Genomic DNA, 25,562 nt, shown 5'->3' on the forward strand with positions numbered 1-25,562 from the left:
TCATTGACTAATATGTTCTTTTATTATTTTATTTCATCCATAATCTTCAATATTTTCAATCCTAGATTTTCCTTCAACGTACTCTCTGTGAGCTTCCACTAGCACTCTTCCAACGGTTTTTATCAGCCTAACTTTGAAATGCTTTACTTTCTCATTGTCTTCAAAAATAATATTCATGACATCTCTCTCGATATAATAGTCGAAAGTCTTCCAAAGCATTTCTCTTAATTTCAGCAATTTATCCGCTTGACTGTAAAAATACGGTTTCATTAAAAAATATACCTTTTCCTTAATATCTTGGGATTTCCAAACGACCTCTGAGGTTAAGATTAAACAGACGAGCAACTTTTAAAAGCGTTGGAACACTTTTTTGAAATCTCGATGCAACTGTTGAATGCTACGTAACATACCTTCCTATCTACAAACTGCGGATTTCGATAACGTATCTGTAATCTATTTTTCAGAGACTACGTTTTGTACACTGTTAACAGAAAGAAAATCAAGATATGTTATTGAGATCTATAGTTAAAGCATTTAACTTTAACAAAATGTTTTTAATATTGAACCACAAAAAGTCGCAAAAACGCGATAAAGTTTTGTAAAATCTTTATCATGCAGATAAAAGTAGCTCGTTTGCTTTTGACTTTTGGAACATGGGTTTACCCAGTTTTTTGTTTAAGTCATTAATTAGTGCATAATGTGATAGCCTGCGGGTTGAGGCAGAAGATAATAATAAAAAAAACATCACGAAAAAGATGAATGAAATTACCGATGAGTGATAAAAATGTATGGCAAGTAACTGCGATGTCGGATTAAATGCTCAATATGTGTACCTAAATAGCTAAGGTTTAACCGTCCCAAGGGAACTATTTCCCAAAATTGAATTAAACAAATATTCCTGTCTGAGGTAACTTACCTATCAACAAGCTACTTTGCTCTAAATTTTAATCAAAATATGTTTAGGTTGTGGTGTTCGCGTGAAAATCGTGTAAACGTCCACGTATTCACAGCCGACATTCATTGTGAATGGTGTTTTTCTTCTAGGTCTTCCCCAATGTTCATCTCCCTAGCCTTTTCCCATCTACGTTGGGGTCGGCTTCCAGTCTAATCAACCGCAGCTGAGTACCAGTGCTTTACAAGGAGCGACTGCCTATATAAACTTATCGTCACCTCATTATGTAGGTATAGGTATAAAGATAATATTGAATGTGAATTAAAAGATCAATAAATGTTAAAAAAAGTGTGATACGGGCTTTGAAGCACGTACTCATGTTGACACACATTAATATGTTTGACAATGCCGGGAAAATAATGAATGAAATCTACGTACCTACTAGGTATACCTATAGTTCGAATGTACCTGACCAATCGAGAGATCATTTAGTACGTTACAGGTAATCAGAAGTCAGTAAATCTGACGACCAGTCTTACCACGGAGTATTGGGTTGCCTGGGTAACTGGGTTGAGGAGGTCAGTCGCTCCTTGGTACCTACTCAGCTGAATCCGGTTAGACTGGAAGCCGACCACAACATAGTTGGAAATAAAAAGGATAGGCAGATTATGATATGTCACCATATTGTGTCATTTGAAAAATTGATTGCTTGTAAAGCACTGATACTCAGATACATCCAGTTAGACTGGAAGCCGACCCCAACATAGTTGGGAAAAAGCTCGGAGAATGATGATGATGAATGAGGTACCTATATTGATGGTGTTGATTTGTTAAATTTCATGGGACATTATTCGGGCATGATAAATAATTTCCTCATCGTGTGACGAACATAAACACACAAAGGTAAATTCTACTATGTAGGTATGAGGTAAAATTCGGGGTTTACTCCAATTCCTTTCCTGATCACATGTTATACGCATTTACAAACGTGAGTTCCCAAATACATTCACATTTTACATTGTTTTTACTAGGTATACTAGTTGGTTTCGCCACCATCCGGAATTAATTAAGGAGTGCGGGAAGCACATAGATAAAATGTAGTGCATATGTTATTCAGGTATATAAGCTATATTACGGTCAAGTTTCACCAAAATCCATTAAGTACATTTTGCATGAAAGAGATACAAATATAATAATACAAACTTACGCGTTTAAATTTTATAGTTCATAATTAATATTGTAAATATTTGCATGCCATGGCAAGTGGCAAACATGTTTTTAGGCACATATTATTTAATTGTATCATCTTACATATATGCGCCTGCGTGTGTGTATGTATATACATGTTTATGGTAAATAAATGACTCTATTCTATTAAGTATAAGTATAATATTTGTAGGATAGTAGGACTATATTATGTTTATATTTTGTGACGTAGAAATTTCGTACTGGTACGTATGGAAAAGGGGAGATCCATAATTATTTAGATTTGTAGAACATCACACATATGTGTTATGTTATTAGGCGTACGCATGTGAACTTAAGTAGGGGATTTTCTGATAATCAAGGTTTATATTCAATTCTGATTAATTCTTAGCTATTCTGAGAATATTAATATTTACTTAGCATCAGAATTCTATGTGATATTATAACATTTTGTTGTTATTGGTAGTCAGAAGCCACAAAGTCTGACAGCCAGTCTTACAATGGGCTATCGGGTTGCCCAGGTAACTGGGCAGAGGTCAGATAGGCGGCATTTCCATGTAAAATATAGATAGTTACTTAGCTGCATCCGGTTAGACTGGAAGCTGATCCCTACATAGTTGAGAAAAGGTATATGCTTAAGTATAAGGTTTGGTTGCAACCAAGTAAATATGTCGATATGAGTTAAGAATTTTTTTGTTGTTTTCATTTATTTTTGTGTTTTTTTTTAAGGAATTGGGATACTAGGGAAGTAAAGTTCATGTACACAATAGTAAAGGAACAGTAAAATTAAAGCGAATATCTTATTTATTTATAGTAGGTAGCTTGAACAAAATCATTTATAACTGATAAAATTAGATTAGAACCCTGTTTTTTTCCTAAAGGGTGCAGCCAGGAAAGCCCGCTAAATAGATATTATATGTATAGTATGTTGCTTCTTCTTATTATGTTTTATCATAATCAATAAAATTCTTAATTAGCACTACAAATATAAGATTAAGGAAAAAAACACGTCCAAATAACTAAATATCACTATCGTTATGTTTATCTTTTACGCACGTAACTTAGGAATATTTTTCGAAATAATATTGAAATTTTTTCCTTAACTATAATCATGTGATGTCAGATATGCACTTGGTCTGACGGAATGAGTGACGTATTTGTTAACTACAGAATATATCTTTCTTTTTTTTAACGTAATCTATGGAAAATTCATTTGATTCTTCTATTATTGTCAAACTATCGTAAATGCAAGAAAATCGGAATCAAAAATTTTACTATTTTTAATGAAAGTCTATAAAATAATCATTTCTTTTTCCAAAAGAAAATACTGAATGGTTTAATGGTCTTACTTAGTTGTAAAATAAACGATTGTGGAAAGAATATGAAAAACTTAAAGAAACCATTTTTAATGGCGCCTGATCAAAGTTTATAACTCAATAAATATAAAAGGCTTATTATATTCCTGGTCACTAATAACTTAAAAGTCGATAATATAAAATATAAATGGTATTCCAAAAATTATGTATTGGTCATTAAGCGTTACATGTTTTGTTTTTGGAGTCGGTTTTTTCATAATCATATTTCTAGGAAACTATGTATTTTACGCGGAATAAATATTTTTTAATTGATAGCCTTTTAGGTCAAAAAAGCCTACGATATAACTAACTAATAGGAAAACTAATGACTTCATCTAATTAGGCATATTTCAATTGAATTCTTTGAATAACTAGAATAGTAAATCATAGGGAATTTACTATTAAAAAAATAATATGGTATGGGGATATTTTATTTTCCTTTTTTTTCCTACCTATTGGTTTTTCTGTAAAATGCTTAGTCGATAGCGAAGTAGTAGGTACCTGCTACTGTTACAGCCTTTTTATCGTCCCACTGCTGGGCTGCGGCCTCCTTTCACACGGAGAAAGATTGAGCGTTAATCACCACGCTTGCTCAATGCGGGCTTGTGATTTCAGACTTTATAGTCTAGGTTTCTAAAGTACCTATTGCTTAGAAATTATTTAACGTGAACTAACTGTTCCCCGTGGTTCCAATCGTATCCTGAGGGAACTTGTTTCGTACTCGGCTAAAAAGTAGCCGGTCAAAGCCAAATCATTTATTTCATTTCAGTCTTAACAAGCACATATATGATTAGGGAATGCAATCCCGACTCGAGATTGCAAATTCGGGATCCCGCGGGATTAGAAATATCAATCCCGCGGGATCCCGGAATTTTCGGGATCCCGTCTAATTAAAAAAAAAATCTGATGACTGAAAAAGCTAATGACTGCTTGTTTGTGATAGTTAGGTTAATTAAAATAACATATTACTCGAAAGAAAATAAAAACCTTTATTCTTTAATCTTACCAACTAAATAATAATCAGGTTGTAAGGAAATTAACGTAGGTAAATTAGGTAATCAAAACAATTATTATTCAATGCTTATTTCAAGGGAATTAGGAAAAAGAGTGATTTTGAAAATGACTCCTTAAAAAACAAAGGGTATTAATAGTTTCATCTGCTAAACGGCATCTAATGTCCATTGCAATGTACCCCGCTGCTGAGAATGCCCTCTCCGACTCAACGCTGGTTGGCAACAGCATGGTGAAGCTTGTTCCTCCACACTCAAACAAATCCATTTCTTTTTTAATGGTAGATTCTAATTCGTCTAAGCTCGTGGACGTAGATATACGTGCAAATCGACTTGGTTGTGTGTGTGTTGCGTCGCTGACCACTGCCGCCCAATCCCGTCAATCTCGAACGGGATCTCGTCATATGATGCGTCGGGATTGATCCCGAAAAATTACACGAGATCTCGCGAGATCGGGATCCCGCGGGATCGGGATTGCATTCCCTATATATGATACACACATATGAGAGTCAATAATATGTAAAAATAAGTTTGATTCTAGTTGATTATTCCAAAAGTAGCTTCCTTTGGAGAAGAACGGGCAAGATACTCGATGGTTACTCTTTTTAGAACAGTATTACAATTACAGTATAATGTACTACTGTATTACAGTATAATGAATTGATATATAAAACAAGATGGACAGACGTCTTTATATAGGTCGCCGTCGACGCTGGATGCAGGTCGCCTCCAACAGGTATCTGTGGAGATCTAAGGGGGAGGCCTATGTTCAGCAGTGGACGTCCTATGGCTGAGATGATGATAACTATATAAAATAACAGATGCCCTTTTTAAATGTAAGATGAGTGGCAAATTTCATGTAAGTCGGTTAAGTCATTTTGGCGTGAAAGTCCAACAAACAGAGATAATTTCGCATTTACTTATAAATTGGCAAGACTTTCCTTCTTTTCGGTTTTTCAGTAAAATGCAGTGACGATATCAAATTATTGGGATTGTTTAGAAATCGTTTGGGAATTCGGAGGACCCTTATTATGAAGAGTTACTGGGAATTTTGAGTGTTTATTCCTTTAGTCGGATTAAATAAGGAAATGCAAAATTCCGTGAAGTGCGGTCAAAGATTCTTAAACGTATTTAATTCTAACTGTTTGGCGTAGTTTCATCCACTTGAGGAAACTATGTACTTACATGACTAGGAAACAAGTAGCATAAAATAAAATAATCTTCATTGTATATCATTAGGAGAATACAAAGAAATATGGATATAGGTATGTGTTATTTAGGTGCCAAGTTTTATCAAAATCTATTAAGACGTTAAGGAATAATTAAAGCGTCAATTCTCTAAGCCCATAAGCTATCACATTTATAATATTAGTAGGATATAGTATAGTTAATGAGTAGTTCTTACCTTCTAGGCACATTGATAGAAAAACGATGTTTCTTAAAACTCAACACTGAATTATCACCTTCATCATTCTGTAACAAAGAAAAAAATATCTCTTGAAAATAGTGATATTACAAACTCAGGTATGTATATGATAGGCTGCGGGATTGTTCGAAAGAGTTACCTCGGCCCTGGTACATAAAGGGCTTAAGAAGGAACATGGTGGGTTTTAGTCAGTAAGAGTCTGACACTACCTCACGCTGCACCCACAGCGAGAGGGGTCATTTGATGATTTCCCATAAAAAAGGTAAAATATAGTATGTTGGTTTGTGGATTTTTCCCCAAATAAATAAGGTAAAACAAAAATTTAAGTACATATGTGCAACTGCGGAGAACCAAAAAAACTAACAATGCTGATGTAATAAGTGTGAAATATTACATACAATTTTGGGTTTTTCCTCCTTAATAAACTTTCCTTAGTGACACATAGTTAATTTAATATTTTAGGTATTATAATATTGTGGTTTCAAAATCATGTTTATTGAGGTTTATATTACGTGTATTTGATAACGAAATCTATGTGAAAATGTGGTCATACCTAATTCCGATTTAGTATATTACTAACTGCGGCATCAACTTTATTTCAAAAGAGCAGTGATATGGCAAAATGGTTCTTAATTCTGCAAGGTTACAGTATAAATTGTATTGTACAGTTTGAATGGAGCTTAGATGGTTTAGTGGTTCCTGTCGTAACTTGTTCTATGCAGTTTCAGACTAGAGTTTGCTTTGGTGTGAAAGCTCGATAGACGGTCATACAAATATATTTATTTTCACATTTATAAAATAACTGGCTGTTTCCTACTAGTTTTTCAAAAATTGGTTAAGTAGTTTCGGATACTTCCTCTTGATCATATTAGTATAGATTACCTGTGTGATCTCTCTCTGGTTTTGTCGGATTGCCCTCCTATCGGGGTATGAGAGTGAACGAATTGTGAGTGCACCTGTGTCTGCGCAAATGCTCGTGCACTATAATATGTCCTGCGCAGCTGGCCGATCTCTTTGTATGAGAACAGAGCTGCCGTAGCCGATAATCGGCTAATATTTGTGATAGGATTTAATGTGATTAGGTACGACACATCCGATATATTATTTTACTATAATCGGGAAGTAACACAACAGCACGGGAGCTAAGTGGCGTTGTGTTATATCCTTGGTAAGACTGGTTGTCAGACTCAGGGTTCTGACTATATAGTTACCTGTAAGACACCCCCTGCTTGGAACAGCAGGGCAGCATGCGGCGACACTACACTGGTCCTGTAAGCCACTAGAGCACGTCGCTCTGCGGAGTGTTGGCCGCCGAAGTAACATAACAGGACGGGAACATTATGACGTTTTACTACGTCTTTATTCACACTTTCTGAGCCTATATGGGCTCTGTCGCCGGTGCTGCGGAGAAAAAGGTATATAAATAACGTAATAATAGTAAAAAAAGTTTTGTACTTAAGATTTTTTTGGGGGTACAAGTCGTTCGAATCGACTGTGCACTCCGCTAGAATATGATCCCCTACCGCTACCCGGCGCCCCGCACTTACCGTAAGCTCTCAAGTCGCGAGGGCCATGTTCGACCGCGGCAAACCTTCATTTTCGATCGCGAACCAATTTAGAGCTTATACAAGCTGTTGATTTGCATCCGTGCCATATTCAAGGACGTAATTATGTTAATTATTGTCGACCCAAACCAACAAAAAAATGGGTAGGTAATTTTTTTTTATCTTTTATTTCGGAATTTCGTCAATGTCATCTAGCATGGCGCGTGTGTTTCTGGCCTTAAAACTGTGCTGCACCGTCACACAAACGCAAACACAAAGCATACGCAACGATTATTCATAAATTTGATTCATAAAATTGGATTACTTCTGAAATACCACGACATTACAATGACAAAAGAAGCAGTGCATATTAGGTATTTCCCGTCTACTGTAATTCCAATCGATTATTTACGTATTTTATGTCCTCCTCCTGAAGTATGGCACAAATGCAAATCAACACCTTGTATATTTTCATATTTCGCGGCTGCCGTGTGACCCAATGTTCGTTCAGTCGATACGCGCTTTCAGTAGAGATTCACTTCGAATGACGTCTCACAGCGAAGTGCACAGTTAATTCGCATGGGTTGTAATATGTGTTCAATGTTGACACGCTACTGTTTCCTATTAATATAATTATTTTTTTATGTATGGAATAGTCGCTACCTTCTTTATGGAACTACGTCGCGTTATCCAAATAGAATGTAACCTGTGTTATTCTGTGTCCATTCAGATGTTCATACGTGAAAGAGTTACAAACAATATATTTAAGTATACTTCCTTACAAAATTTCGCATTTATAGAGGATTTACTAGGACTAGTAATATTTGAATTGCTTCAAAAAGCTACACATCATTCACTATATCTAAAATTGCGAGAGGGACTGAATTCATTACCCCGAATAATTGCCTTGCATGTCCAAATTATAAAAGGTAGATATTCTATTTACGTCAACAACTAATAATTAGCAAAGTTCTACATAAAAATAAAAACAGTTTTAATTACAAATGACGTAGCACGGTATCGGTACTTCGTCTTCTTAAAGACTTCAATATATTTCTGTTTACGCTTTCCCTTGCTATAATAGCGCGAACACCCGTACTGTAGACAAAGTTTATTATATTTAATCAGTATTAAATCCATTGGTATCTGTTTTTATTGGTACTCTATCTACATACTGTTATTTTCATCATCTATCAAGCCTTTTCGTAACAATGTTGGGACCGGCTTTCAGGCTAACTGGATGCGGCTTAAAAACTTATATTAGCTACCGTTATGTATTTACTTCATTGGCGGCAATTATTTACTAAATCGAAAAGTTTTTTTTTTCAAGACAATATTGTAAAGTAACTTTTATCCGCGGTTTCACCCGCGTCTCGTGGAAACTACTTTTAAATATAGGCTAAGCCACCTGGGGTCACCTAATGTAGCTAACCAAAATGAAACAATTTTTGAAATCTATTTAGAAGTTTCAGAGTTTAGGGTACAAATAAAAACCTGTTACAGACCAACAACCTCTCTTTAGTATATATTAAAATTAACTTAAAACAATTAATTGTTTGCTTCAACGAGCTCTCGAAAATCATGGGAACTACTGGTCAGATTTCAAAAATTCTTTCAGTGTTTAACCGCCTATGTACCTATCTTCCAAGGAAGGCTTTTTTATCCCGATGCGCGAAGTAGTACCCAAGGAACGCGAGTGAAACCGCTATTTAAAGCTAGTACCTATTAGTGTAGAGTAAAAATAATCTTACCTCGTAACAACATCAACAACAGTCTTCAACTTGCCCTTAGTCTTGACATGCCTCCTCGTCATCAGCAAGGAGTCAGCACCAGACAGCAGAGTTCCAGAAGTCAGCTCATCAATATCGGAGAAGCGGTTCAACTCCTCGGCTTCCGTCATCGGAGCTATCATGGAAGACTTCAGGAGTTGTTCCAAGTGGAGGAGCGAGATTGCTGAAAATTGTAGGGGTGTCATAATCGGCCTAGCCTTTTCCTTATGTTGGGGGTGGGCTCGCAGTTTAACTGGATGCAGCTGAGTATATATGGTGATACATGGAGCGACTGCCTATCTGACCTTCTCAACCCAGTTACCCGGGCAACCTAATATCCCTTGGTAAGATTGGTCGTCAGATTTACTGGATTTACCCTTACCAAACGCCATGATATCTTCAAATGATAGCCCACCAGTTTATCCTACCTTCCGAAACACGGAAGTAAACGTCACGCGTCATGACAAAATGGTCACCTATACACTGTCCGACTAAGCGTTGCGTCGCGCTAAGCGTTGCTTAGCCTATGTCGATCCATCCACGCGGCGTTGATTTAGCCAATAGCTCTTTTTTTCTTTGCAAATCAACACCTTGTATTATAAAGAGAGAGATTTAATTACTACTGGATCGATTTTAAAAATTCTTTCATTATTTGAATGCTACACTCTTCCCGAGTAACATAGGTTATATTTTATCGCGGTACGGGCTGTAGAAACCGCGGGAAAACGACAAATATTTCATACTCACATCGAATAAATCCGAGTCGATCCCCTCTCAGTCCGTATTTCTCACAGAACTTGTCGCTAGCTTGCCGGCCGCCTTCTTGGTTCAATCTCTCGAACTCATCCTGAATCCAGTACAGAGCTGAGTAGTCTGATGTCGGACTGAATTTGCGCTTTATTTCGCGGATTTCTGAAAAAAAGATTAAGTATTATTTAGAGGAGGTAATTTGGCTAAATACTGCACGTTTTTGTGAAACTTTCATCTTTATTTAATCTCTTTCAAAGGGATAGTTTATTATATAGAGAATGGATATTAAAATCTAGACACACGGCAGTGTGTCCGCCAAGTTCGAGCAAAAAAAGCGACACACCGGCCGTGGGTTATATTACACGAACCATTTCGGGCCAAATTCGACCCCCCTGTAACTCAAAATCTATTTTATTTACGCATATCAAATTTCTAGTATCTGTTGAGACCCCCTCACTTATCTAAAATACAAAATTTCATTAATATACCTATTGTAGGTCTTGAGATATTGACGTCAGAAAATCGCTATTTTTACTATACACTCACTGACTGACTGACTGACTGACTGACTGACTCACTCATCAAAAACCTAGACCACTTCCAATGGTCGTATTGACTTGAAATTTGGCATGGAGGTAGGTCTTTATGTCAAGGTAAAGGGAAAAATCTGAAAATGGCCAAGTGTGAGTCGGTTTCAAAATAATGAAGGTGTTTTATACCCGGTGTAAATTTATACCCCTAAGGAACTAATGGTCGTATTGACTTGAAATTTGGCATGGAGGTAGGTCTTTATGTCAAGGTAAAGGGAAAAATCTGAAAATGGACAAGTGTGAGTCGGTTTCAAAATAATGAAGGTGTTTTATACCCGGTGTAAATTTATACCCCTAAGGAACTAAAACGAACTAAATTTATTTATATTTACTTATATAATATATCTTCGAATGGTACAAAGGTTTGTATTTAGTCAAAGTAAAGTAAAAATCTGAAAACGGCCAAGTGTGAATCACTTTCGAAAATAACGAATGTGTAACTTTGATCCACGAACATAATTTATGATAACATGTCATGTCAGTCAGTTGGTAAATCTAGTCCATTTAGTTAATCTAGTTCATTTCTTTGTAAGAAACATAGTGCATATTAAAAAATTTAAAAAATAGTATAAATGAGACATTTCTTTAACTAACTTCATCATAAGAAAAAAATAAAATAAACAACCTTACAAAAATAAATGAAATCCCACCCAAAACAAAAATGTGAAAGACTGCCAAGTTCGATAATATGGGAATGCTTCGCCTATAAAAGAAGTGAGATCTGAATAAGTACCAAGTTCCATACACATACCTCAGTTAAAAATAGTTACTTTTTAATGATGATTACTTGGCAAGTTTTAATAGAAAATTAAATACTTGATTCATTGCGTTTAGTAGGTTTATAACAAGGTGTATGAAAACTTGCCAAGTAACATCATTAAAAAGTAACTATTTTTAACTGAGGTATGTGTATGGAACTTGGTACTTATTCAGATCTCACTTCTTTTATAGGCGAAGCATTCCCATATTATCGAACTTGGCAGTCTTTCACATTTTTGTTTTGGGTGGGTAAAAGTTACGTATTCAAAGTAGGCTGAAAATGAGAAAGAAAGAAAGAAAAACGTTTTATTCACGCGAGTGACACAAGGAAAAAAGAAAAAAATACAAAACAAAAATTAGATTAAAAAAAAATACGAATTACAACACAGAGTACGGAAATTACAACAAGAGACACGACACGAGAAGAAGGTAAATAACGGGAAATATGTGTCACACCCGCGTGAAACGGCCCTCGCTCAGCATAAGGCTGAGACCCCAGACGGGACAAAAGCCTCAGCGCTGATTTTCAGCGAGAGCCGAACTTTTTGAAGGTCAAATTTACAAAAGACTGCCATAAAACGCCTGCCTTTCACCACTTCCTAGCCACACAAGGAAACTATGTATTTAGGTACATAATCATATTGTGTTCTTTCCAGAACTTATTATTGGGAGTGATGAGATTAAACCATAGATAATATTATAATTTTACCATTTTGAATTTGGCAACTAACAGCAGCACAAGTTTGTTGCTGAGACCTGTAGTATTTGTATTTTGTCTATACATTTCAACAGTTTCACAGATAACACCACTAGCAACGACTTTCTTTCTGTTTGTATTGTATGTTTCTTTTTCTACCCATTTTTTGTTTTATTTCTTGTTATCTATACATATAATAAATCTGTAAAAAAACTGTGTCTGTACATTGAATATATTAAAAAAATAATAATTGGGTGGGGTTTAGAAACAGTAATAGAGCACAAATCCAAAAAAAAAAAATTGTCTGTATGTCTGTTTGTTTGTACACGCTAATCTTCGGAACTACTGGACGGATTTCAATGATTTTTTCTTTGTTGTATCGGTATAAAGTCGGGGCAACATATAGGCTATAATTTATCTTCGAAACTTGAAGACCTGGTGCAGAACTGCAACAGATCAACAAAACTATAAGAGATACAAAAATGGTGCCATGGCACAAATTGTTCCACGTGATGAGCATTTTCGGTTGAGAGAATAAATTTGAAGATCTGGAACACCTGATGTGGAACCCCAAGAGCCCAGCTACACTGTAGCATATACGGGTATGACGTTTTAGCAAAAGTTGTTCAATCTGATAAGCACTCTCTGTTGACTTATAAAAAATGAAGATCTAAAACACCTGGTGTGGAACCCCAAGAGCCCAGCTACTCTGTAGCATATACGGGTATGACATTTTAACAAAAGTTGTTCAATCTGATAAGCACTCTCTGTCGACTTATAAAAATTGAAGATCTAAAACACCTGATGTAGAAATCCAGAAGCCCAGCTAGACTATAGCATATAAAGGTATGACGTTTTAGCAAAAGTTGTTCAATCTAATAAGCACTCTCTATTGACCTATAGAAATCGAAGATCTGGAACACCTGAAGCGGAACTTCAAGAACCCAGCTACACGATAGCATACATAGGAATACCGTTTTAGCAAAAGTTGTTCAATCTGATGAGCACTCTCTGTTGACTTACAAAAATCGAAGATCAAAAACATCTGAAGTTGAACTCCAAGTGCCCTAATACACTTTAAATGACGTTTTAGCAAAAGTTGTTCGATCTGATGTATATTTTCTGTTGACTTATGAGAATCGAAGATCAGAAACAACTGATGTGGAAATGAAAGCTATCTCTAATTTCACTGTATAATGATATAATAAGCTGCAAGTACCTCCAAGCGGTAAAGGCGGTAATAGTTTAGGACAGACTTTCAATGGTGATGCTATATCATCGTCAATGTTACTCTTTTACTACAAAACTTTATAGAATGAATGTTCGAGTTTTAATGCTATTTGAGTGTTGTATTCTTTTCCATTTATCTTCGTGACAGGGTAGCCTACTCAGTACTTTGTTTGTAGCCGACTTTGTTGCGTTAAATCTCAATGTTATTATTGTTATTACCTCAAGAGCATTTTCCCCAACTACGTTAATGTCGGCTTCGATGCAACTGAGTACCAGTGTTTTGCAAGAAACGACCGCCTATCTGACCTCCACAACCCGGTTACCCGCTCAACCCAATACATCTTGGTAAAACTGGTCACACTTACTGGCTTCTGACTGCCCATAACGACTGCCAAGGATGTTCAATGACAGCCGGGACATACTAGAAAAGACAGCTCCTCCAAAAACCGGTCATTGGTGGCCAAAATATTCTTAGAAAGTACATACGTATTAAGAGAAGTTGCATTGGCAAGTACTTGCCAGACCTGGAATCGCAGTCACACACTCATGCTTGAGAGATACTTTGTTATTTAAGGGTCCGTTCAGAAAAACCACTTAAATGCGGACTAATTAGAATCACTACTTTTATCCCTATGGTCACGCCTATTGCGCTTTAGTTCTTAGCGTTTTGTTTAGTCAACGGCAAAAGCACAGTGCCGTTGACGTACAAAAGTTAAATATATAGAACGTTTCGAATGATTTTGCGTATTCTGTTGTTTTCCCGTCAACGGGCCCTTTAAATTCAACATCAGACGATCCAGATCTTTAATTTTGCTGACCCCGCAGTCGCTGGCATAAGGGACAGGATCCGCGTACGAAGTCGCGGGCAGAAGCTAGTATTGAATATATTTTTTATCTATATATAACTTCAGACCGGCAATATTACTTGCCGTATCAACTAACCGTCTCTCCTCTCAGGTGCACTAACAAACACTTCGGTATGCGTGCAGCAGTGCGCGGCCGCGTTGGTGGCGGCCACCACGTTGCCCACGATAGCAGAGTGCAGCACGCTGCGACCGATGCGCGGGTGTGGGGTTGATAGAATACTTCCCAGATGGCCACATAGTTGGGAAAAGGCTAGCCAGATGATTTGATTGTGACGTCACTAGTAACTAACGTCAGACCGGTAAACTTATTTGCCGAAAACACTCACCTATTCTCTGATCAGTATATTTGGAAAAAGGCTAGGCCGATGGTTATGACGTCACAAGAAACTAAAGTACTTACCGACAATTTTACTGATAGGAAGGAAGTGGTTCTGAGTGCTATCTTTTGTAAATTTGACCTTCAAAAATTGTTGAACATACAGCCTACTTTGAATAAACGATTTTTTATCTATAATGTTATGTTTATGTGTACCATCTCTCCTCTCAGGCGCACTCACAAACACTTCGGTTTGAGTGCTGCAGTGCGCGGCGACGTTAGTGGCGGCCACCACGTTACCGATGATAGCAGAGTGTAGCAAGCTACGCCCGACGCGCGGGTGCAGGGTTTGACTCGATAGGAGGCTGCCTAGACGGGTTAGCTGCTCTGAGGGGGTTAGGGCTCCTGAAAAATAAGACTGTTATCAGCTTTGATGTCCAATAAATCAATACTATCTAGTTAATTTTTAAAAGTGTTTTTTTGTAGAAGTACAATTTAAATTGAACCAAAAATGTAACCTGGAATCCACCCTGGTGAAATTAAATTAATAATTAAACTTATAACAGCCACACGAGTCGCGGCCGGTCCGTGAAAAGGAAGACCATCTTGTCACGAGAAGTTCCTCTGTGTTTCGGAAAGTAAATTATACTGTCGGCTGCTATGTAATAATTTTTGCCAGTAGTAACAGGTAGAAAGAAACCAGAAAGTCTAACAAAGAGTCTTAATGTTGCAGTTAAGTGTTGTAGTGAATAAATAATAATAACTAATTCATTATTTGCTTAAAATATGGTGTTAAAATAATGTGAAAAACTTACCTAAATCAATAAGGTCATTAACAGCAAACTGTATAGACTTATCACTGGGCGGTTCTGGTAGTTGTGAGAGGAAATTCGCTATCTTTTCGTCTGGCGCATATGATTTGCAGTCTAATACTGTTTGCACTAAAGGTATCCTGCAAAAATATAAATAATACTTGTATTTATGTTACGAGAAAACCCTTGAGTAAATTACAAAACGTAATATTTTAAATATAAAGTTATTTTTGAAAATAACGTAATATACTTATTCATTTATTAGTTAAATAAATTAATATAAAACAATGGTATTATGAACTTCAAAGAATATGACTGTGTGGACTAAACTTTCATTCATTTTATTTCAGACATACTTATAAATCCACACATATAGAAAACTACAACTACTAAGAGCCTGCCCAGATAAAGCGTTTTACGCGCGAGCCCACTCGCGCGTATCAATTTCTATTGCGTCCAGATACTACGTTTTACGCGCGTAAAACGCTTTATTGTACAGAAAACAAATCTACTATTTCTTCTCAGTTCTTACACTTAATGGTTCTATTAGAATAATCTGATGATATTCATATTATACGAATATAACAACAATAAGGGTATTATACGACGCACTAGTTAGGAGTCACTTGGAGTATGGTGGTGTCATATGGGCTCCACACGAGGCCAAGTACTCTGTCATGCTGGAGCGCGTGCAGAACAAGTTCACGCGCCACTTGTACTGGAGGCTGTACGGGGTGTATCCGCTGTACCCGCTTATGTACCCCACATTGTTTGTGCTGGGTATGGTCGGGTACAACCAGTTGAAGGTGAGGCGAGAGTTTGCTCTAATAAATTATTTAGTAAAATTACTCCGTGGAAAGGAGTACAATCCCGGAGTACTACGGTACTTGTGTCTCTGTGTGCCGGACCGCTACGTGGAGAGGCGACGGCGCCCGCCACTGCTGTCAGTCCCGACCGCCAGGACCAACCTACTGGCCAAAACGCCTCTCACGCGAGCGATCCGTACTATTAACGAAATCCAGAAAAGTATTGTCATTTTTTCTTGCCGGTTCAGTGAACTCGCAAAGATGATTTTATTTATATTATGTTATGTAGATTAGGCTTGTAATACTTTTGTTTTTATTGTTTAATTTTATTATTTTATTGTTATAGTTTTCAATTTTATTTTGTGTAAACATTTCGAATGTGCTTAATTTTGTAAAAAAATAATATAAGTGCCTCACTAACGCATTGGATTGTATATCTGTAATGTTAGTGATAAGGTTGAAGAATAAATAAATAAATAAATGATTCTATATCCCAAATAGCTACCCTTTTCTCAATTTCGTCAATAAAAAGTTCCGTGTCAAAGTTTTCACGCTCCATTTTTAACCGAATACGCGCGTAGTACTGGACGCTGCAATGGCGCCGGAGTATCTCGACTCGCGCGGCGCACGCGCGTAAAACGAGCGAGTCGAGAGTCCCGCTCATTGCAAGCGTTTTACGCGCGTGTGAGGTAACGCGCGAGAGCATCTGGACGGAATGTATGTAGCTCTAGTAACTCGAGAACGCGCGAGTAGACACGCGCGTAAAACGCTTTATCTGGACAGGCTCTAAATACAAACGAAAATAATAAGATAACGGTTTATATTTTTTACGATTTTACCTTAATATTTCAGGAGTTGAATGTGGAGCGAACTCTGCTTCCTTTTCTTTTGTGTACATTCTGTAGCAATGACCTAAAATCGACATAATATTATGGTATACTTAAAATCCTCCGAGCCTTTTTCCCAATCTATGTTGGGGTCGGCTTCCAGTCTAACCGGATGTAGCTGAGTACCAGTGCTTTACAAGGAGCGACTGCCCTGCCTGACCTCCTCAACCCAGTTACCCGGGCAACTCAATACCCCCTGGTTAGACTGGTGTCAGACTTACTGGCTTCTGACTACCCGTAACGACTGCCAAGGATGTTCAATGACAGCCGGGACCTACAGTTTAACGTGCCATCCGAAACACAGTCATTGGTGTCTAAGATATACTTAGAAAGTACATACAAACTTAGAAAAGTTGCATTGGTACTTGCCTGACCTGGAATCGAACCCGCGCCCTCATACTCGAGAGGTTGGTTCTTTGCCCACTAGGCCACCACGACTTTTTACGTATACTTAATACTTTTTTTTTACTCAAAATGCATTTATTCCATATGGATTGAAAAAGCATTTCAAAACATTTTATTTTTGGTTTTATTTACCTGGTTGCACTCTCCCCGCTCGGCCGGCTCTCTGCTTAGCACTCGCTAGGGATACCCACACAGTTTCTAAGCTTGCTGTGCCTGAAAGCATAAGATGATACCTATGTTATTAATTGTACTAATATTACGTAAGTCAATATCTCTTTGGTAAGAAATATGTGAGTAATTTTCTGTGACGTAACTGACTTATACAGACGTAGACGTATAAATAAGTACTTCTTGTGGTCCAATAATTAAAAGTGAGTACAAAGTTTGCGCTAAGAATTCTCCTATATAACCAATCTGACAAGTTACAATTAACTATGGTAGTTGTAACCCATTTATTTATCCGAGTTTGTACATTGTTAACGTAAAACTAGATCTGGGATAGTTATTAATATCTTTCTTATAATTGCAGTTTCTACCATTACCCTTATGTTATTTTTGTAGACTATCACTTTCACGCCTTGAAATTCTATTGGTGGAAAGATATACCTAAAATAGTTACAAACTACCCTTGATCGATGCTCAACTATCCCATACATACCAGTGCCTTCTTTAATCCTATTCTCCTTATGCGCTCCGCTATCTATCACGTAAACTACATCCGGGATAGTTACAGACGTTTCTGCTACATTTGTCGCTAGAACTATCTTCCGAACGCCTTGAGGTGGAGTTGAAAACATTTTCGCTTGATCTGTTGTTGATAATCTGAAAAATAATAATTAAGTTTCCTATTAAATAAGTTTTTTCTTCAAATTAAAATAATTTAGGTATTTCAGATTACTCCTTTTACGAGTAAATTGTTTAGTAACTTTGATAATAAGTCATGGTAGTTAAAGTACGAAAGTGCGAGCTCAGGTTCAGGCCGGGGGAGTATCAATATAACATTTCTAAGTTATATGTACTTACTAAAGTGTAGTAATATCTTGGACACAGATGAGGTGAGATAAGGTGAAGGAAATCATTTTGAAGAAACCTGGGCTTAAGTAAAATAAATAATAAATAAATAAAGTTTTAAACCGCCAATCCGGCTCGAGCAAACGTGATAATTACCGCTCGTTCTTTCTCTTTATGAGGTGAGTTTTACTCCTTGTGACCTACGCTAAAGGTCAAAAGCTGATTAAACTACTAAGGAAACGGCTAGCCAAATAACTTACCTAGAATGTACAGGCAGAATCATATGCATAGGTGAGTTTCCATAATGTTCTTCTAGCAGTTGTTTTGTTAACTTGATCTCAGACCAACCCGGGAGGAACACTAGTATAGCGCCTTCTTTCTCTTTGCTATCTATTACTTTTATTAGTTCGGCTACCTGGAATAGTTTGGTAGATCATATTTTTAACCGACTTCGCAAAAATGAAGAGGTTATCGATTTTGATGTTTGTATTCTTTTCTATCTTTTTCTTCTATCGTGTAGATGACTTAATATATCATACAGTGAATCTACAGTTTGTTAGCCCAATATGATTAAAAAAAATGTATGTGTAGATAGAAATAAAGTGAGGAGTTTGTGGCTAAGTAACAGTCACACGGGCCATTAGATCATAAGGTTAAGCGGCATTTGGCGCGGTCCGGTGACCATTGTGGATGGGTGACCGTCATATCACAAATCAAATATTTGTTTTATAAAACACTCGAACATATGTCGATATATTTTAAACTAGATGAGGAGGTATTTCTTATCTGACTATTTTGAGAAGAAAAACCGATATAACCTCAAGGGTCAGTCTCTTGAAAGTTCTAAAAATATATACAATGTGTCCCGGGGATAAGTGACCGCCCGAAATTTTTTGAATATTTGTACAAAATTAAGGATAATTTCATATATATTTTTGAAAAAAATCATTAAAAATTTTTTATTGTCAGGCCTGTTAATAACAGGCTTTGCTCTTTTTTTTCAAAGTTCAACTGACTGTATTTTTGCATTTGTTTGAAATAGCAGCAAACATTGTTGTGAGCTATTGTAGGAAATATCATGTAGTTTATTAATAAATTAAAAGAAAGTGATATTAAGGGGGCATTTATTGGACTTATTTTGAAAAAACTGAAAAAAAGGCGTTATTTTCTTTGAATTTTTATTTTCTTTTTTGTCTAATAAATGTTTTATTACATTTTTGTTATGTTTGATAATTTTAATTGATAAACTATGATGTCGGCTAGTCAATAAAGAAAAAGAATTTAAAAGATGTAAAACTTAGGAAATATCTTAAAAAAACTGCAGCACGTCACAGTATTTACTAAAAATCATTAAAAAAAACCAAAGGCGGTAAGTCCCAAATATAAAGGAAATTATCCTTAATTTTGTACAAATATTCAAAAAATTTCGGGCGGTCACTTATCCCCGGGACACATTGTATATTCACCCTTCAATGTAAATTACCTTCTGCAGAAATTGTCATACCAATCTGATCAAGGTTACCGACAACTTAAACGCCAGTCAGTCAGTCTTAAAAAAAGTGTTAACTATGAATTTTCACACTCAAACAAACTGTTTAATATGTTTTTAACTGTTTAGGGCGTAAATAGCAACTCACCTCTTGACATTTAACTTGAGGCCTGCCATCCTCTTTGGCACAAACCTCCTCAGTAAAAGGCAGGCCGACACCGATTTTTTTCTGTATATCATCTAAATACGAGACTTCCACTGGAAACGTTCGGCCCGGCACTTCGATCACTGGGCACGGGTTGAAATAACTGAAATAGGAGATAAAATATTGTAAGGGATTACTTTGAGAATATAGAAGAGATTGGTGTAGTGTAATTTTATACTGATTGCACTTTTTGGCTATTTCACAATACCTCTACATAACAAGTTACCGTCAGCGGCTTCACCCGTGTCCCATGGGACTGCTATGATTTTTAAAGAGGGTTTATCTTTCGATAAATGGGAATTGAAATATTTTCTTTAGTCGATATAGTCTGCAGAGTAGCAGGGGGTCGATAAAATTGCTGAAAATTATATGTACATATTTTTTTCAATACAATTCACCCATTTTTGTACACACCCAAAAATTTATTGCTTAACAAGCTTCCGCACGCGGCTTAGCACGCGTGGTGTGTTGATAAAAAGTAGCCCTTGTGTTAATCCAGGTTATCATCTATCTACATACCAAAATTACCAAATTACATTCAATTCGGTCTAGCCGTTTTTGAGTGAAAGAATAACAAACATACATCCATACATTCTCACAAACTTTCACTTTTATAAAATTAGTAGGAAGTAGGATTTGCTACGCCAATCTTTAGAATATATTAAAATTATTATTTTCTTACACAGTACATAGTAGTACCAGTACCTAGCATTGATTTTTACTTTACCTGGTAAACACTCCAGTATCAAGCGTAGCACTCATAACAACGACTTTGAGTGCCTCATTGAGGTCCAGCGCCTTCTTCAGCAGAAGTAACGTGATGTCAGTGTTCACGTCACGTTCGTGAGCTTCGTCGATGATCACGTGCGAACATCCTTGTAGTCCTGTGGGAAATTTAGACTTTATTGTTATAGTAATAAGGTTGCTTTTACGTTAAAACATAGACGGTATTGAGAATTGTAAAATGACGTGCGAATAGCCTTCTAGTTACGTTGGAAATTGAACCTTATTTTTATGAGTGTAAGGTTGGTTTCAAAACTAGGTTTTAAAAGCCTGTAGGTATTTAGTAACGTGATGTCAGTTCGTGTGCTTCGTCGATTATCACGTGTGAACATCCTTCTAGACCTAATTGTAATAGCTGTAGGGTTGGTTTTAGAACAGTAAGTTTAAGAGCCTTGAGTGACGCCCTGATATATATCGTAAATATGTAGTCACGTCGTGTTTGTGAGCTTAGTCTTGTCTCACAGGACGTCGACACCCTTCTAGGTTTTTAGAGTGGATGGAATATGGTCTTAAATGTAATTGAAATAAGGTTGACTTATTGAATCAATAGAACTTTCAAAAATAAATTAAAGAATTAAAACATTTTAAAGTCTTACGGCATTTTCGACCTTACTGTTAATTTAAAGACCTACGATAGAATTCCTCCGTTCTGGGATATTATTTATTAGACAATACAGCATTTCTTTTTGTATTGCTCTAAAATTACATATGTACTATATAAGCTGTATGTACTGTATGATATAAGCATTAATGCCTTTCGATATATATAAAAAAAATCTTTTTTGTTTTTGATACCTGGATTGGTCTGCAACCGTCTCAGCAATACTCCAGAAGTGCAGTACAGGATGGACCCTCCCGGCGGCTTCGGAGGTTTAGAGTGCAACCTCACTTGGTAGCCAATAGACTCTCCCACCTGGAACATTGTGTTAAAGTTATGGTAAAAGAGAATTGACCCCTTTTTTTGGGGTGCCGTAACCAAAGAGAACGGACTGATATTGCTAAGATTTTGGTGTTCGTCTTTCACTGGTGTGTATCTAAGGAATATGAACGAAAAATTCGAATGAGTTAATGATATACACCATACCCCAATTGTTATTTTGGATTTGGCGCAGCACATACTCTTTTAGCTAACGACATCTTACAATCTTCTTTTTAGCCATATTGACTTTCATACATTTCATGTATAATTTATTTGGAAGTCCCCTTCCACATTCATGTTTAAAACCTTGCTCACAATATAATGCTCATTCCTCCGCATCCCATGACATTCAAGGGTCAACCTAAAACTTAAGGGTCAATTCCCACTGAAAGAGCAGCGGCCGGCAGCGGCCGGCAGCGGCCGTAATTGCAAGGGATTGAGCGCGAGCGCGGCGGGCCGCGCGGCGCCGCACCGCGCCGCGCTCTTACATTTTCCGTGCTCTTACGGCCGCTGCCGGCCGCTGCTCTTTCAGTGGAAATTGACCCTTACGTGACCTACAAATCATGCATTTTTTGGTGATCTATGCTAACCTCTTCTCCCATCTCACTGGCAACTCTCTCAGCAAGTCCCATGGCTGCCACCCTCCGCGGCTCCGACACTATGACGCGAGCGTCGGCGCCGCACTCACGCAAGATGGCCGCCGGCGCGCGAGTGGACTTGCCGCAACCCGCTGCCCCTACTATGATGATTACTCGGTTTTTGGAGAGGGTTGATGTTATTTGTTGTCTGAAAAAGAAATAATGAGATATTAAAAACATACTTAGATGCAAGAAATACTTAGATATAAATATTAAAGGGGAAGGTCTTCGGAGAAAAGTCAGGCTAGAAACAGTGCTTGAAGATACGAGACCTTATATTCTTCAGTGGAATTTATGATGTAACTAAACTGTTTCTTTAGGAGATGAGTTTGTTGGTATAATTGTCGGTTAAAAAGGGATCTTTTTAACCGATAATTATAGTGTTAGAAACTAAAAATAACTTCATTAGAAATTAAAAATAAATTACCAATGTAAGAAAATTATCGAGAGCAGACATTAACTTCCTTTTTCCAAAAATACGTTGCGTGACGTTTTCTGAGATATAAAAATTTTCCATACATAAACAAATATGCTATCGCTTTCTTATAAAAAGTGCAAGTATTTGAAAAGCAAAAGTGCTCACCCACTTTCTACTGCCAAAAATTTCTATCAAACACTTTTACTGCAATCATACGTCACGATGACGTACCTACGCCGCGAAAGTTTGGCACCGCGAAACGAAACCGAGAGTGAACGCGAAAGTCATTGTGATGCGTTTGACGTCACGCTGACGTATGATACGTCATACTGACGTAGTAACAGCTGGTATTGAGAGTGAAACTTTCGATTTCATTCGCTTTCGATTTCATTGGCGTGACGCAAATGACGTCGAATTATTGTTGCATTGTGACGTAGTTGTTGCGAAGTTATCATGTTCTACTTTTGAAGAAATTAGGCTAGTAGGTTATATGTGGGTCATACATATTGTACTGCTTATGGACTAGCCCATTGTGACTCCTAATTATAGTAAAAAAAAAAAAAAACTAGGAAAGATAGTTTAGAGCTTAATTTAGCTAACAAAAAAAGTCGAGATTTTTTTTCAAAAATAATATGTCAATCCAACTTTGGTAATACGTCAAACAAACAACGTCATCAACACCAATATACACAAACAAAAAAATAAAAAATTGACCTAAATTACCATCCAAATGCATTTAAAAGCCCCACTTTCGAATGCACCGTTACACTTTTGGCGCTCAATTCGCAAAATGCATCCAACCTCCGTTCGAAAGTGACATAGAAACTCTTTGGTTGGTCCAGTTTGCTGAGAAAGGAGGTCGTGATGTCGCCTCAATGTTGTATTGAGGTTACATTTGCCGTTCACTTTCGCTTTCATTGCTTTGCAGATGTTCTATAGTTAGGGGAAACTTGGATGGCAGATTTAAAAGTTTTAAGGGGTGAAATTTAGATTTTATTATTTTGGATTCAATTAGCAATGTTTATGAAAAAAGGGAGATGAAATGAGTTTTTTTTTTGTACTTGTATTATCTAGCTGAAGAGTTTATTTGTTTGCTTGCTAATCTCAGAAGCAATCGTCTGATTTGAAAAAAAAATTGTGTTAGGTAAATAGCATATTTCTCGAGGATACATATATGAATACGTTTTGTCTGAGTGCGAAGTTCCCATGGAATGCAGATAAAACTACTGGCAGAAGTTAGTAATAGGATAAAGGAGGTCGCGATGTCGCCTCAATGTTGTATTGAGGTTGCATTTGCCGTTCACTTTCGCTTTCAATGCTTTGCAGATGTTCTATACGTAGGGGAAAGCTGGTTTCATATTTTCGGGGAGTTTTTGTTGAATTTGTGTAAAGAAAACAGGAGGCGAAAGGCGTTTTTTGTCTCCAGAAAATTTATGCTTAGGTCCATATAAAGGAAAAATACATAACAGCTTTCTGGAAGTTTATTTTAAAGTATCGTGTTTTTAATCTTTACTAATCTTGGGAGCTAGTGGACCGATTTGAAAAATTCTTTCAGTGTTAGATAGCCGATTTATCGAGCTTTTTCAGGTACGGGAATAGTAAAGCTAGTGGTAGGATAAATGAGGACGCGTAATTGCCTACATATTGTATTGAGGTTACATGTACCTATTGAAGTAATATTGCCTCTCTCTTTCGCTTTCAATGCTTTGCAGGTGGGAAAGGAAAGTTAGATGGTAGTTTCTGAGATGTATGTATATTTCGTTTGGGGTGTTAAATGACTATTTTTTTTTGGTTATTATTTGACATGCTTAGGAAGGGGGACGGGGTATTTTTCATCTCCAACAGAAAAAGTACCTATGCTGAGGAGTGTGATAGATAAATAAATTGTAACGAGTCAGCTAGTGTTTAATATTTCATTTCCTGAATAAAGTGATGCAATAAATAGGTAAAATAAAGTGCTTAAAATACACTCGCAAAAAATAACTGGCATCAAATGACACAATTTTCAATAGCCATTACCTACTTACTCTTAAAAAAAAAACATCGAGACCTAAATATCGTACTAACCTAAATAAACTCAATCTGGAACAACGTCGACTCCCGAAGGTCATACCACAAATGTCAAGGTCATTTCCCGGGTATAGAGGGCACGGTTTGAGGTCGCGCCCTCGAATCGGGCTTTCAAGGTCATATGTTGTGGGCTATGGGATAACGAGGTTAGGTTTGTAAGGGAAGTGTTACAAGGTTTTTGAAATTGGAACCGTTTTGCTGGGTCGAGGACGCGGCGTTGTTGTGTGTGTGAGTGTGTCTATGTGTGTAGGTGATTGTGTGTATGTAGTAGTGTGAGTGGGATTGGTTAGGGTAACTATTGCTATTATTTTAATCAAGTTTTTATTTTTAAGGTTTAAAAGGTCAAGAAAAGCAATAATAGTCTACAAAGATAACTGAAATAGTAATGAGCAAAAGATTTGTATTTTTGTATCTGTAAAAAAAAATTCTAGTATCTGAGAAAAATTTTAGAAATAAGAGTTTTAAACATTATTTTTTGGCAATAATCTTTTTCCAAAATGTTTACATTACAACGCCATCTATGCTTGATTGACATGAACTACATCGTACCTCATAATACTATTTATTAACGACGATAGATGGCGCTTACATAAGTTACAAAATGCCACCAAAATTGAAATAAAGGCAGACTGGTGAAACAAATTATTATTACGTTGTCATCATGTTGATGGCGGAGGCTTACGGCCACGAAATCTATCTACCGTATACT

The 25,562-nt window shown here is 36.8% G+C and overlaps 1 protein-coding gene across 2 annotated transcripts in view; it reads right to left on the reverse strand.

Annotated features, from left to right (window-relative positions):
• LOC110382301 (ATP-dependent RNA helicase DHX30) overlaps nt 1–25,562 on the reverse strand; it is a 29,872-nt gene continuing 4,310 nt past the window's right edge. For both annotated transcript variants that reach the window (XM_064041190.1, XM_064041191.1), the window contains exons 9-23: nt 22,318–22,513; nt 21,604–21,721; nt 20,753–20,909; nt 19,969–20,128; nt 18,592–18,746; nt 17,979–18,142; nt 17,453–17,533; nt 16,868–16,940; nt 15,226–15,362; nt 14,627–14,815; nt 9,950–10,114; nt 9,185–9,386; nt 7,101–7,290; nt 5,869–5,936; nt 1–250 (exon numbers count right to left, since the gene is read on the reverse strand). In XM_064041190.1, coding sequence (XP_063897260.1) covers nt 34–250; nt 5,869–5,936; nt 7,101–7,290; nt 9,185–9,386; nt 9,950–10,114; nt 14,627–14,815; nt 15,226–15,362; nt 16,868–16,940; nt 17,453–17,533; nt 17,979–18,142; nt 18,592–18,746; nt 19,969–20,128; nt 20,753–20,909; nt 21,604–21,721; nt 22,318–22,513 — 2,272 coding nt within the window. In that variant the 3' untranslated portion in view covers nt 1–33. The remainder of the gene's footprint in view (nt 251–5,868; nt 5,937–7,100; nt 7,291–9,184; nt 9,387–9,949; nt 10,115–14,626; nt 14,816–15,225; nt 15,363–16,867; nt 16,941–17,452; nt 17,534–17,978; nt 18,143–18,591; nt 18,747–19,968; nt 20,129–20,752; nt 20,910–21,603; nt 21,722–22,317; nt 22,514–25,562) is intronic.

The sequence above is a fragment of the Helicoverpa armigera genome, chromosome 24 (assembly GCF_030705265.1).
Source record: "Helicoverpa armigera isolate CAAS_96S chromosome 24, ASM3070526v1, whole genome shotgun sequence".
NCBI lineage: Eukaryota > Metazoa > Arthropoda > Insecta > Lepidoptera > Noctuidae > Helicoverpa > Helicoverpa armigera.